Source organism: Aquarana catesbeiana, linkage group LG13 (assembly GCF_042186555.1).
Source record: "Aquarana catesbeiana isolate 2022-GZ linkage group LG13, ASM4218655v1, whole genome shotgun sequence".
NCBI classification, from domain to species: domain Eukaryota; kingdom Metazoa; phylum Chordata; class Amphibia; order Anura; family Ranidae; genus Aquarana; species Aquarana catesbeiana.
The window spans coordinates 12,591,344-12,607,333 of record NC_133336.1 but is presented as its reverse complement, the minus strand read 5'-3'; the positions used below and the strand labels follow the sequence as shown (position 1 = coordinate 12,607,333).

The 15,990-nt window shown below is 46.6% G+C and overlaps 1 protein-coding gene across 1 annotated transcript in view; it reads left to right on the top strand.

The window, feature by feature from the left end:
• The window catches only part of CLMN (calmin), a 175,101-nt gene that overhangs the window by 124,148 nt on the left and 34,963 nt on the right, over positions 1 to 15,990 (top strand). Inside the window, 6 exon segments of the mRNA XM_073610631.1 lie at positions 5,769 to 5,864; positions 7,813 to 7,896; positions 15,450 to 15,479; positions 15,481 to 15,507; positions 15,509 to 15,532; positions 15,534 to 15,545. Coding sequence (XP_073466732.1) covers positions 5,769 to 5,864; positions 7,813 to 7,896; positions 15,450 to 15,479; positions 15,481 to 15,507; positions 15,509 to 15,532; positions 15,534 to 15,545 — 273 coding nt within the window.

The following is a 15,990-nucleotide window of genomic DNA, read 5'->3' as shown; positions in this document are numbered from 1 at the left end:
TGCCATGATGGTGTCAACAGTGGGCCATGTCATGATGATGTCAACTTTGGACCATGCCATGATGATGTCAACAGTGGACCATGCTATGATGGTGTCAACAGTGGGCCGTGTCATGATGGTGTCAACAGTAGGCCTTGCCATAATGATGTCAACAGTGGGCCGTGCCATGATGGTGTCAACGGTGGACCCTACTGGTGTACAATGATGGCATCAACAGTGAGCCGTGCCATGATGGTGTCAACAGTGAGCCGTGCCATGATGGTGTCAACAGTGGACTGTGCCATGATGGTGTCAACGGTGGACCCTACTGGTCTACAATGATGGCATCAACAGTGAGCCGTGCCATGATGGTGTCAACAGTGAGCCGTGCCATGATGGTGTCCACAGTGGACTGTGCCATGATGGTGTCAACAACAGTGGATTGTGCCATGATGGAGTCAACAGTGAATCATGCCTTGATGGTGTCAACAGTGGACTGTTAGATGATGGCATCAACAGTGGACCGTGGCTTGATGGTGTCAACAGAGGACCGTGCCATGATGGTGTCAACAGTGAACCATGCCATAATGGTGTCAACAGTGAACCGTGCCATAATGGGGTCAACAGTGGACCGTGCCACGATGGTGTCAACAGTGGGCCGTGTCATGATGATGTCAACAGTGGACCATGCCATGATGGTGTCAACAGTGGGCCGTGTCATGATGTTGTCAACTGTAGGCTGTGCCATGATGATGTCTACAGTGAACCGTGCCATGATGGTGTCAACGGTGGACCCTACTGGTGTCATGTGTTGAAAACACTCTATTGGAAGTCGCTTAGGCAGTGTGGCAACATATTCTCTGTAAGTATAGAAGGTACTTGTTGATCCTGCTAAAAAATATTGCACCCTTGTCATTCCAATGAGTTGAACTGGAAGCAAAAACAATGCTATCTTTCTTCTGTAACTTCCCCATTCTCCGTGCAATGGGCATGGACAAGGGCAGGTTTGTTTGTTGTCCAGCTTGGGTGAGAACCCAGACTTCCTCCATAGATACAGTGGAGAAATGAGCGTAGCCATCCAGGGACAGGAAGTGTTACTGGCAGGATCACCATATAAAAAAAATGGTAAAGGCCTGAATAATCTCTTTGAAGACGTCACATGACAAGTGACACAACGAGTCGGGTGGAGCTGGTGGCGTCACTTCCGTGTCTCGTACATCGGAATTAACAGTGAGGAGACGAGGAGCTTGTACCTTGGAGACAATATTTGCATTTAATACAAGATGTGGAAATTGTGAATGCACATTTTTATGTTTCAATAAAAAAAATTTGAACGGTATTGCGCAATGAACTCTTTCTGTATATTTTGAGCGACACTTGAGGATCGATTTTCAGAGAAAGAGTGTGTCTTTTATTATTGGAGCTGGTGTTCCTGATGACCGAAAATCTTTTATTAACACTCAAGGGTTGAATAGACCCTGGTGGGTTTAGAGGATTTAGACCTTAAGCTCCATCTAGTGGCCAAAGTGCGATATCGTTTTCTGAAATACCTCAATGAAAAAGAATATACTGCATTTTGGCCACTAGATGGGGCTGACGAGCATATGAATTATTCTATTATGGAAATTACAGTCAGAATTTGTGCAGCCTGCACCAATATGTATAAATAGGCCTCCAGCTGTAACTATAATGCCTGGCTGCACTAAACCATAGGAGCCCTTTGCAGAGGAGTCCTCCTTTAAGGATTATCAGCTCCCTGGCCCCATGGATGGAGGTTTATTAGGTTGGAATGTTCGGCCTCAACACAGAGAATTGTCGGGATCCTCAGATCTCAATAAAAACAATCTTATAGATTTGACTAAGCGGCTTGTTGCTGCAGTTTTGTGTATGACGGTGCAGAATGCGCACAGCGGGGAGCCCGGAGGATTTATACACAGGAGGCTCCTCAGTGGAATTCAAAGACATTCAAGAAAATCAAAGAGGCAAAAATCGCTGACTTTCCTCTGGACGGGCGGAGCGCTGATTGTGCGACTCTTGTTGTTGGTTCCTTTGGTGTAAAAAACACAGAATTAAAGATTTAATGTAATCGGCTTTATCTCCGGCATCGCTCTGCATAATTGATGGGACTGCAGAGGGCGCCGCAGCTGCTTAGACCTTCTCATCGACCGATGCATCTGAAATATAAAACTGTGTCTGTGTTACTGCTCTGCCACTAGTTAGATTAGAGGCTGCGCTGGATAATAGCACCAAGGCAAGGTGTGCTCAGGGGTCACATAAAGAAGACGGTCAGAGACTGCAGACATAGTACAGGAGATGATCAGAGACTGCACACATAGTACAGGAGATGGTCAGGGACTGCAGACATAGTACAGGAGACGGTCAGAGACTGCAGACATAGTACAGGAGATGATCAGAGACTGCAGACATACTACAGGAGATGGTCAGAGACTGGGGACATGATACAGGTGATGGTCAGAGACTGCAGACATACTACAGGAGATGATCAGAGACTGCAGACATACTACAAGAGATGGTCAGAGACTGCAGACATAGTACAGGATATGGTCAGAGACTGCAGACATAGTACAGGAGATGATCAGAGACTGCAAACATACTACAAGAGATGGTCAGAGACTGCAGACATAGTACAGGAGATGATCAGAGACTGCAGACATACTACATGAAATGACCAGAGACTGCAGACATGATACAGGAGATGGTCAGAGACTGCAGACATAATACAGGAGATGATCAGAGACTGCAGACATAGTACAGGAGATGGTCAGAGACTGGGGACATAGTACAGGAGATGATCAGAGACTGCAGACATAGTACAGGAGATGATCAGAGACTGCAGACATACTACAGGAGATGATCAGAGACTGCAGACATAGTACATGAAATGACCAGAGACTGCAGACATGATACAGGAGATGGTCAGAGACTGCAGACATAATACAGGAGATGATCAGAGACTGCAGACATAGTACAGGAGATGGTCAGAGACTGGGGACATAGTACAGGAGATGATCAGAGACTGCAGACATAGTACAGGATATGGTCAGAGACTGCAGACATACTACAGGAGATGATCAGAGACTGCAGACATAGTACAGGAGATGATCAGAGACTGCAGACATACTACAGGAGATGATCAAAGACTGCAGACATAGTACAGGAGATGATCAGAGACTGCAGACATACTACAGGAGATGGTCAGAGACTGGGGACATGATACAGGTGATGGTCAGAGACTGCAGACATACTACAGGAGATGATCAGAGACTGCAGACATACTACAAGAGATGGTCAGAGACTGCAGACATAGTACAGGATATGGTCAGAGACTGCAGACATAGTACAGGAGATGATCAGAGACTGCAAACATACTACAAGAGATGGTCAGAGACTGCAGACATAGTACAGGAGATGATCAGAGACTGCAGACATACTACATGAAATGACCAGAGACTGCAGACATGATACAGGAGATGGTCAGAGACTGCAGACATAATACAGGAGATGATCAGAGACTGCAGACATAGTACAGGAGATGGTCAGAGACTGGGGACATAGTACAGGAGATGATCAGAGACTGCAGACATAGTACAGGAGATGATCAGAGACTGCAGACATACTACAGGAGATGATCAGAGACTGCAGACATAGTACATGAAATGACCAGAGACTGCAGACATGATACAGGAGATGGTCAGAGACTGCAGACATAATACAGGAGATGATCAGAGACTGCAGACATAGTACAGGAGATGGTCAGAGACTGGGGACATAGTACAGGAGATGATCAGAGACTGCAGACATAGTACAGGATATGGTCAGAGACTGCAGACATACTACAGGAGATGATCAGAGACTGCAGACATAGTACAGGAGATGGTCAGAGACTGGGGACATGATACAGGTGATGGTCAGAGACTGCAGACATCCTACAGGAGATGATCAGAGACTGCAGACATAGTACAGGAGATGGTCAGAGACTGCAGACATAGTACAGGAGATGGTCAGAGACTGCAGACATAGTACAGGATATGGTCAGAGACTGCAGACATAGTACAGGAGATGATCAGAGACTGCAGACATAATACAGGAGATGGTCAGAGACTGCAGACATAGTACAGGAGATGGTCAGAGACTGCAGACATAGTACAGGATATGGTCAGAGACTGCAGACATAGTACAGGAGATGATCAGAGACTGCAGACATAATACAGGAGATGGTCAGAGACTGCAGACATAATACAGGAGATGATCAGAGACTGCAGACATAATACAGGAGATGATCAGAGACTGCAGACATAGTACAGGAGATGATCAGAGACTGCAGACATACTACAAGAGATGGTCAGAGACTGCAGACATAATACAGGAGATGATCAGAGACTGCAGACATAATACAGGAGATGATCAGAGACTGCAGACATAGTACAGGAGATGGTCAGAGACTGCAGACATAGTACAGGAGATGATCAGAGACTGCAGACATACTACAAGATATGGTCAGAGACTGCAGATATAATACAGGAGATGATCAGAGACTGCAGACATAGTACAGGAGATGATCAGAGACTGCAGACATACTACAGGAGATGGTCAGAGACTGGGGACATAGTACAGGATATGGTCAGAGACTGCAGACATACTACAGGAGATGATCAGAGACTGCAGACATACTACAGGAGATGGTCAGAGACTGGGGACATGATACAGGTGATGGTCAGAGACTGCAGACATCCTACAGGAGATGATCAGAGACTGCAGACATAGTACAGGAGATGGTCAGAGACTGCAGACATGGTACAGGATATGGTCAGAGACTGCAGACATAGTACAGGAGATGATCAGAGACTGCAGACATACTACAAGAGATGGTCAGAGACTGCAGACATAGTACAGGAGATGGTCAGAGACTGCAGACATAGTACAGGAGATGGTCAGAGACTGCAGACATAGTACAGGAGATGGTCAGAGACTGCAGACATAGTACAGGATATGGTCAGAGACTGCAGACATAGTACAGGAGATGATCAGAGACTGCAGACATAGTACAGGAGATGATCAGAGACTGCAGACATACTACAGGAGATGGTCAGAGACTGGGGACATGATACAGGTGATGGTCAGAGACTGCAGACATACTACAGGAGATGATCAGAGACTGCAGACATAGTACAGGAGATGATCAGAAAACGCAGACATAGTACAGGAGATGGTCAGAGACTGCAGACATAGTACAGGAGATGATCAGAGACTGCAGACAAAATACAGGAGATGATCAGAGACTGCAGACATAATACAGGAGATGGTCAGAGACTGCAGACATACTACAGGAGATGGTCAGAGACTGAAGACATAGTACAGAGACTGTTTATGTGTCCATAAAGTCCATCCTTTCCAAAACTGAACGTTAAAAGCAAGTGAAAATTTGAACTACTTTTCAATGATGTCCGTCAAGTCATCAAATGTACAGATAAGAATTTTCATACGAATGTTCATGTGTACATCTACTAGTGCAGGGATCCTCAAACTATGGCCCTCCAGCTGTTGCAGAACTACACATCCCATGAGGCATTGTAAAACTCTGACATTCACAGACATGACTAGGCATGAGGGGAATTGTAGTTCCTGAACACCTGGAGGGCCGCAGTTTGAATACCCCTGTACTAGTGTATGGGAGCTTTAGATAGTGCCCTCCTCTGGAAGACTCGTGTGTGTTTTGTGCTTTGGTCAGTTGAGTAATAATAATATCTGCCTCTTGCATGTCTCCACAGTGCACCCCACCGCTGGAAGTAAAAGATGTGTTTGTGGATATTCAAGATGGTAAAATCCTGATGGCCCTCCTGGAGGTTCTGACGGGGCAGAACTTGGTAAGTCAATGTTGGTTTGGTAGTTCAGGGCTCAAAAATATCCCAAAGCTGGAAGCATTTCTCCTCAAAGTAACATGGCAGAAATACATAGAAGAATGACAGGAGAAGAAGACCACATGGTCCACCAAGTCTGCCCATTATATTTATATATTTTTTTGAAGGATAGAGTTCCATAGAACCTTGACTTTGGGGTTATAGTGCCACCTTCAGGAGTAGGACACTAGGCAGAAATAACAAATCACACCCTAGGGATGGTCCATGCTGGTGGCCAAACCCCCCATCTGCTAGCAGTTCAGTCTTTTGCCTCCCTCAAGGGAAACTGCTTTGGGACATCCCCATGGTCAAGATTCTACCAGGTGTCCTTCAAGGAACGTAACGGAAAAATTGGATTTTTTTTCTGCTGTCCGTAAAAACCTTTTCTCTAGTTTCATTGAAGGGCACAGCTCCCACCCCTCTGGTTCTCAGTTATGTACTGCTTTGTGACTAGCTGAGCTGCCTGTAGCATATGGGGGATTTGTCCACCAGTGGGGGTCATCCCTAGCAGGCTAAAGGCTTTTGACAACCCCATGGGCCGTACACACGGTCGGATTTTCCGACAGCAAATGTTGGATGTGAGCTTGTTGTCGGAAAGTCCAACCGCGTGTACGCTCCATAGAACATTTTTGTTGGAATTTCCGCCAACAAATGTTTGAGAGCAGGTTCTCAAATTTTCTGACTACAAGACTTGTTGTCGGAAATTCCGAGCGCGTGTACACAATTCCAACGCACAAAAGTCCATGCATGCTCGAAATTAAGCAGAAGAGCCGCACTGGCTATTGAACTTCAATGCTCTCGGCTTGTTGTACGTCACCGCGTTTTTGACGTTCGGAATTTCCGGCAACATTTGTGTGACCGTTTGTACGTAAGACAAGTTTGAGCCAACAACCTTCGGAAAAAAATCCACGGTTTTGTTGTCGGAAAATCCTATCGTGTGTGTACAGGGCATAATACTTCTGTCACGGTAGCACAGTCTAAAAAAGTACTAAATCCAGTTACACACCTCCCAACTTTTTGAGATGGGAATGAGGGACACCTATCAGCAAAAGTATGCAGGCATAGGACACACCCCTTGCCACGCCCCCTTAAAGGAGAATTGTACAAAAAAAACAAAAATGGTTAATCGCACAAGTGCGTTTTTTTTTTACCACTACTATTCCTTTATATTGGCTTTTGGAATTTACAAATGCAGCCATTTAGAAATCAGATGAAAGGTTTAGCGCTGGGAAAACACTTTTTGATAGATAAAAAGTGCATTTTATATACAGCTACATAAATCAGACCAAAATGAGAGACAAATGAGGATGAATGAGGGACATTGTTCCAAATCAGGGACAGTCCCTCGAAATCTGGGACAGTCCCTCCAAATCAGGGACAGTTCCTCGAAAACCGGGACAGTCCCTCCAAATTCGGGACAGTTGCTCCAAATCAGGGACAGTCCCTCCAAATCCGGGACAGTCCCTCCAAATCCGGGACAGCCCCTCCAAATCCGGGACAGCCCCTCCAAATCCGGGACAGCCCCTCCAAATCCGGGACAGTCCCTCCAAATCCGGGACAGCCCCTCCAAATCCGGGACAGTCCCTCCAAATCCGGGACAGTTGGGAGCTATGCAGTTGCCAAACGGTCTACTTATAAAACATTCTTTGGAAGACTCTCACAAGCAGTTGCGCAGGCGGTACAAATAGGTGTACGTTTATCAAACATTGATCATTTATCTCATTTCCGTTCCATTTCCGAGAAAAGTCTTCTCCTGGAGGGAGCGCGGAGCAGCGTTTTCTCCAGAAGAGACATTTTTAGCCCTTTTGTTGCTCTTTATTTATCCATCCAGTGCGACTTCCAGAAGAGCTTCGTGATTAATATTTCAATACGTCTTCCAGATTTCTAATAACGACATTCCTGTCTGCATTTTCAGCTCCATGAATACAAATCGTCAACTCATCGCATATTCCGGCTGAATAACATCGCCAAAGCGCTCAAGTTTCTGGAAGACAGCAATGTAAGTGTCCTCATCTGTCTACTTACCGGAGCAGTGTGTGTGTGTGTTCTCCCGTCTCGGGAATCTGCAGGGCGCCGGGGATCAGGGAGGAGGGCAGCGACAAAGTGACGGGCGCAAAACGTTAATACAAAGGGGAAAAAAAAAATCGCACTAAATAACGTCCAAAGTGAAAAATGAAATTGAGAATAATACATAAAAAGTTTTTGGTGAATAATTGAAAGAAAGTCCCAATTATTGGGCAGATGATGCAGATAAATATTGGCCAGTAAATGGGTCGCGTAGAAATAAAATCGCCACGTGAAATGCAAGCTCACCAGATTGTAAGCCAAAGCGTGCGGTTGGCCGTAACCCCAGCCTGGGTTGTAGAGCTTGTGAGATGAACCAAGACGTTTAGAATCCTCTCAAAGCAGGTAAGCAAAGGTTCCACAGATAAAAAAAGTGAATGTTTGTATCTTTTATACAATTACAATACAATAAAATGATACATTGTTGTACCTGATTGTACACATCCTTGTGCCAGGAAACCACAGGCCTGCACAGGGCATGTAATACAGAGCCCTATGGGAATGGACCTTAACCACTTGAAGACCCGGCCTTTCCTGCTACTTTTTGTTTACAAGTAAAAAAAATCTGTATTTTTTTAGCTAGAAAATTACTTAGAACCCCCAAACATTATTTAATACACTATATTACCAAAAGTATTGGGACGCCAGCCTTTACACACATGAACTTTAATGACATGCCAGTCTTAGTCCGTAGAGTTCAATATTGAGTTGGCTCCGCCCTTTACAGCTATAACAGCTTCAACTCTTCTGGGAAGGCCGTCCACAAAGGTTTAGGAGTGTGTCTATGGGAATGTTTGACCATTCTTCCAGAAGTGCATTTGTGAGGTCAGGCGCTGATGTTGGACGAGAAGGCCTGGCTCACAGTCTCCGCTCGATTTCATCCCAAAAGTGTTCTATTGGGTTGAGGTCAGGACTCTGTGCAGGCCAGTCAAGTTCCTATTACCCAAAAACTCGCTCCTCCATGTTTTTATGGACCTTGCTTTGTGCACTGGTGCGCAGTCATGTTGGAACAGGAAGGGGCCGTCCCCAAACTGTTCCCACAAAGTTGAGAGCATGAAATTGTCCAGAATGTCTTGGTATGCTGACGCCTTAAAAGTTCCCTTTACTGGAACTAAGGAGCCAAACCCAACCCCTGAACAATAACCCCCCCACCATAATCCCCCCTCCACCAAATGATTTGGACCAGTGCACAAAGCAAGGTCCATAAAGACATGGATGAGCGAGTTTGGGGTGGAGGTACTTGGCTGTCCTGCACAGAGTCCTGACCTCAACACGGTAGAACACCTTTGGGATGAATTAGAGCGGAGACTGCAAGCCAAGCCTTCTTGTCCAACAGCAGTGCCTGACCTCCTTAGTTCCACTGAAGGGAACTCTTAAGGCGTCAGCATACCAAGACATTTTGGACAATTTCATGCTCCCAACTTTGTGGGAACAGTTTGGGGATGGCCCCTTCCTGTTCCAACATGACTGCGCACCAGTGCACAAAGCAAGGTCCATAAAGACACGGAGGAGCGAGTTTAGGGTGGAGGAACTTGACTGGCCTGCACAGAGTCCTGACCTCAACCCGATAGAACACCTTAGGGATGATTTTGAGCGGAGACTGCGAGCCAGGCCTTCTCGTCCAACATCAGTGCCTGATCTCACAAATGCTCTTCTGGAAGAATGGTCAAACATTCCCATAGACACCCTCCTAAACCTTGCGGACGGCCTTCCCAGAAGAGTTGAAGCTGTTATAGCTGCAAAGGGTGGACCAACTCAATATTGAACCCTACAGACTAAAGACTGGGATGTCATTAAAGGTCATGTGTGTGTAAAGGCAGGTGTCCCAATACTTTTGGTAATATAGTGTATTAAATAATGTGTGGGGGGGTTCAAAGTAATTTTCTAGCAAAAAAAATACAGATTTTTCACTTGTAAACAAAAAGTAGCAGGAAAGGCCGGGTCTTCAAGTGGATAAGGTCCATTCCCATGGGGCTCTTTATTGGGTGCCCTGTGCAGGCCTGTGGTTTCCTGGCACAAGTATGTACAGGTACTGGTGTCTGCTGGGACAGTCGCTGTGTCCTAATATGACATGTGGGGTCCTCACCCTGTATACATCCAGGGACCTGCACTCACCCGTATGTCAGATTAGGACACAGTGGCTGTATCTGTGCAGCGGGGTGTCCTAGTAGAAATGAATGGGGCACCAGCAGACGGACGCATGAAACCCCTGTGCTGGAAAAACACAGTAAAGCACCCCGTATAGACCCATGTACAGTGCCTTGAAAAAGTATTCATACCCCTTGACATTTCCCACATTTTGTCATATTACAACCAAAAACTTGAATGTATTTTATGTGATAGACCAACACAAAGTGGCACATAGTTGTGAAGTGGAAGGAAAATGATAAATGTTTTTCAACATTTTTTATAAATAAATATGTGAAAAGTGTGGGGGGGCATTTCTATTCAGCCCCCTTTACTCTGATACCCCTAACTAAAATCTAGTGGAACCAATTGCCTTCAGAAGTCACCTAATTAGTAAATAGAATCCACCTGTGTGTCATTTTTTCTCAGTATAAATACAGCTGTTATGTGAAGCCCTCAGAGGTTTTGTTGGAGAACCTTAGTGAACAAACAGCATCATGGAGGCCAAGGACCACACCAGACAGGTCAGGGATAAAGTTGTGGAGAAGTATAAAGCAGGGTTAGGTTATATCCAAAGCTTTGAACATCTCACGGAGCTCTGTTCAATCCATCATCTGAAAATTGAAAGAGTATGGCACAACTGCAAACCTACCAAGACATGGCCGTCTGCCTAAACTGACCGGCCGGGCAAGGAGAACATTCATCAGAGAAGAGCCAAGAGGTCCATGGTAACTCTGGAGGAGCTGCAGAGATCCACAGCTCAGGTGGGAGAATCTGTCCACAGGACAACTATTAGTCGTGTTCTCCACAAATCTGCCCTTTATGGAAGAGTGACAAGAAGAAAGACATTGGTGGAAGAAAGTCATAAGAAGTCCTGTTTGTAGTTTGTGAGAAGCCATGTGGAGGACACAGCAAACATGTAGAAGAAGGTGCTCTGGTCAGAGGAGACCAAAATTCAACTTTATGGCCTAAAAGCAAAACGCTATGTGTGGGGGAAAACTGACACTGCACATCACCCTGAACACACCATCCCCACCGTGAAACATGGCGGTGGCAGCATCATGTGGTGGGGATGCTTTTCTTCAGCAGGGACAGGGAAGCTGGTCAGAGTTGATGGGAAGATGGATGGAGACAAATACAGGACAATCTTAGAAGAAAACCTGTTAGAGTCATCAAAAGACTTGAGACTGGGGCGGAGGTTCACCTTCCAGCAGGACAACGACCCGAAACATACAGCCAGAGCTACAATGGAATGGTTTAGATCAAAGCATATTCATGTGTTAGAATGGCCCAGTCACAGTCCAGACCTAAATCACATTGAGAATCTGTGGCAAGACTTGAAAATTGCTGTTCACAGACGCTCTCCATCCAATCTGACAGAGCTTGAGATATTTTGCAAATAAGAAGAATTGGCAAAAATGTCCTCTCTAGATGTGCAAAGCTGGTAGAGACATCCCCAAAAAGACTTGTAGCTGTAATTGTAGTGAAAGGCGGTTCTACAAAGTATTGACTCCGGGGGGCGCCATACAAATGCCCCCCACACTTTTCACATATTTATTTGTATCATTTATCATTTTCCTTCCACTTCACAATTATGTACCACTTTGTGTTGGTCTATCACATAAAATCCCAATAAAATACATTTACGTTTTTGGTTGTAACATGACAAAATGTGGAAAATTTCAAGGGGTATGAATACTTTTTCAAGGCACTGTATTGTCCATTTAATAGGATAATATATGTGGAAATGCTCATGTATTGGAGATATATATTGGCCGGCCTGGGCTGGAAGCCGCGCTCATCCACACATCGTAAAAGCAGCACTGGGGGGGGGGGGGGGAGGGGTCTATTTATAAAACATTCATTATAAAAATGTCAGAAGCATTTGTACAAGTTGAACGAAATGTCCTGCAATTTTTTTTTTTTTTAACAAAATAATGTTCTATGACTTCCTGTGATCGCCGGCTCCATCTAGTGACCAAAATGCGGTATATTGGTCCTGAAAAACCCTCCATTTAGAAAATATACCACATTTCGGTCACTAGATGGAGCTGATGATTGTGGGAAGTCAGAGTATTATAGAAAATATGGGGGGGGGGATTCGTTCAGCCTGGATGAATGATTGTGACATCCACCCAACAATTGTTTTATAAATAGACACCTGTGTGTTATAAGATATAAGTTGTGAACTTCCAGCAGATGCCTCCTCAGGATTTTACAGATGATGGTGATGATGATATCACAGGCAGTAGAAATAGCAGTTGATCGGAAGAGGTCCAAGGTGAAAGAAAAATAAAACAATGTTGGGGGATTACCTAGAGGGGGGAATTTGGGGAGGGGGGTTACATTTGGGTTACTCCTGGACATGCACTTTAAATTTGTTCTGCAGGCCTCCTATTGCCACACCTCGGTATGTCCAGGCAGGGCCGGGATAAGAGGGGGGCAGGAGGGGCGGCTGCCCTGGGCACTGTGGTATCATGGGAGGTGGGTGGTGGGGGGCACCACAAGGAGTTTTGGGTAGGGGATTCGTGTTGGGAAGGGGAATTTGAGGGGGTGGCACTGGTAAGGATTGTTCTCAGAGGGGAAATTTAGGGATGTGTGTTAGGAGTTGGTGATTTGACAGGATTTATATTGGGAGGGGGGGGATGGGGGGAAGAAGGTTTGTGCTAGGAGGGGGAATTTTTGAGGGGCTTGTGCTAGAAAAGGTAATATGGTAGGGGGGGAGGGGATTTGTGCTAGGGCGGGCTGGAGGGGGGAGTCGATAATGGGGAATTTATACTAGCAGGGATGATTGGGGGTATTTGTGCGATGAGGGTGCATTTGGGGGGGATTTTGGTGCTAGGATGGTGGATTGAGGAGGAATTTGTGCTGGGAGGGGGGATTTGGAGTGGGAGGGGGAGAGGATTTGTGCTCAGAGGGGAGATTTGAGGGGTAGAGGATTTGTACTAGGAGGGGGGAGAGGATAAGGGGAATTTATACTAGCAGGGATGATTGGGGGTATTTGTGCGATGAGGGGACATTTGGGGGGATTTGTGCTAGAAAAGGTAATATGGTAGGGGGGGGGAGGGGATTTGTGCTGGGGTGGGGGAGCCGATAATGGGGAATTTATACTAGCAGGGATGATTGGGGTATTTACGCTATGAGGGGACATTTGGGGTGATTTGTGCTAGGATGGTGGATTGGGGAGAATTTGTGCTGGGGGGGGGAGATTTGGAGTGGGAGGGGGAGAAGATTTGTGCTCAGAGGGGAGATTTGAGGGGTAGAGGATTTGTACTAGGAGGGGGGGACTTTTTTCCAGGGGGAGTGGATTTGTGTTGGGGCATATGGGGAATGAGACGATTTGAGTCAGTGGGGGGGGGGGGGGGGGTGGGGGGGGCAAAGGATTCATGCTGGGAAGGGGATTTTAGCGGGGGGGGGGCTGATTTGTACTGGGAGGGAGGGGGAATTTATGCCTAGGGGGTAAACATGCAGATTAGTGCTGGAACTTTTTTTTGGGGGGGGCACAATTTGGCATGTACGCCCTGCTTTCCAGGTAAAGGGGAGCATGCGACTCCCTCACCCCCCCCCCCCCACAATGCAGTGCTGGGAGTGGAAAGTGTCATTAGAATTAGCTTGGCTGCCTGTTAATCTCTGTAGGAGTTTCCTGGCTGTTATGCTCATCCTCTGTCTTCAGTATTGAACAAATATACAGAGCCGGCATTCTCATTCTCCTTCATGCTTGTCCCGGGCTGGTGGCCCAAGAATACCTGAGCAGCCAGGCAGCCAGCATTTCCAGGAGGCATTCAGGGAAGGGCATCCTCGGGTGGTTGTCCTCTAATGACAGCCGTCAGTCTGGTGTGCAGCGTGCGGATGAATTGCTCATTGACTAAATGCTTTCTGACCGGCTCTCCTCCGGACGCGTGCGCGAGGCTTTAATCGGATTTCTGAGATTTAATTCAGAAATGATTTCTAAGCTGGCTTGGGTCCAGATTATAGAAACACAATCAGTCTGCTGTGAAAATTAAATTGTTCCAGCTGTAGAGGATGCAGAGTCAATATCGGGGCGAACTGGAGAAACATAAGGGAGGAAATGAACAGAATGACCTATAAATACAACTTTTAGCATTATTATTTTTTTCTTTCCTCTCTTACCTTATTCTTGAAGTCCCGTGTGCAGCAATTCAGCGTTGTCCTGCTATAATCCACTGAAGGGACACTGCACATTGGGTGCCACACCACCCTATGAGGAGTACCCACCATCCCTGTGCTGAGTTCCCGGGTCTGTACACCTGCTGTGCCCATTATAAGGGGTTCCCACCATCCCTGTGCTGAGTTCCCGGGTCTGTACACCTGCTGTGCCCATTATGAGGGGTTCCCACCATCCCTGTGCTGAGTTCCCGGGTCTGTACACCTGCTGTGCCCATTATGAGGGGTTCCCACCATCCCTGTGCTGAGTTCCCAGGTCTGTACACCAGCTGTGCCCATTATGAAGGGTTCCCACCATCCTGTGCTGAGTTCCCGGGTCTGTACACCCGCTGTGTCCATTATGAGGGGTTCCCACCATCCCTGTGCTGAGTTCCAGGTCTGTACACCTGCTGTGCCCATTATGAGGGGTTCCCACCATCCCTGTGCTGAGTTCCCAGGTCTGTACACCCCGCTGTGCCCATTATGAGGGGTTCCCACCATCCCTGTGCTGAGTTCCCAGGGTCTGTACACCCCGCTGTGTCCATTATGAGGGGTTCCCACCATCCCTGTGCTGAGTTCCCAGGTCTGTACACCTGCTGTGCCCATTATGAGGGGTTCCCACCATCCCTGTGCCTGAGTTCCCAGGTCTGTACACCCGCTGTGCCCATTATGAGGGGTTCCCACCATCCCTGTGCTGAGTTCCCGGTCTGTACACCCGCTGTGTCCATTATGAGGGGTTCCCACCATCCCTGTGCTGAGTTCCCAGGTCTGTACACCTGCTGTGCCCATTATGAGGGGTTCCCACCATCCCTGTGCTGAGTTCCCGGGTCTGTACACCCGCTGTGTCCATTATGAGGGGTTCCCACCATCCCTGTGCTGAGTTCCCGGGTCTGTACACCCGCTGTGCCCATTATGAGGGGTTCCCACCATCCCTGTGCTGAGTTCCCGGGTCTGTACACCCGCTGTGCCCCATTATGAGGAGTTCTCACCATCCCTGTTGGACTTTATTTATTTTCTATTATAAAGAATATATCAGGGGGAGATAAGAATACACTGAGGTGGTTGGGAGCACCCAAAACTTCCAGGTGTGCAGGAACAGATTTATGGTGGGAATGGTTGTCGGTATCCAAGACATAGAAGAAGACAGGAGCTGTATCTCTGTGGATTCAATTAATGTTGGTACTCGTTTCTTTCCAGGTGAAGTTGGTCAGTATAGACGCAGCCGAAAATCGCTGATGGAAACCCCTCGCTGGTTTCTCGGTTTGATCTGGAACATCATACCTCTTCTTGCAGGTAGATCATGGCTGAGGGATGGCTGATGAAGGAGAATTGATTTCACCCTTCTGGCTTTTATCACAGCTGGCAGGGAATGTGGACGTCCTTTCATTTGGGTAACCGGGTCTGCCATGAGATGGAATGATTCTGCTAAAAGCAAAACCAAAAGAAAAAAACGCCAAACCAAATAATAACGAGTCCAGATTGATTTAAAGAGTAACTCCAATTTTGTTTAGAAAAAAAAAACCTTCAGGGTGAGCAATATATATTGCAGGTATTTGTAGCAGATTCCTACTTTTGGTGCTGTGAGGAAATAGCTGTTTGTTTCCCCATTCCCTGTGCAGACTGATTCTGAATGGGAGGGTCTGGTTCATTATAATCACCTGGTGCCTCTGTGTTCTGATGAGGAAAGTAGCATCCCCAGTAGAAAGTCTGCATCCCCTTAGAAGTATGGAATCCTTGG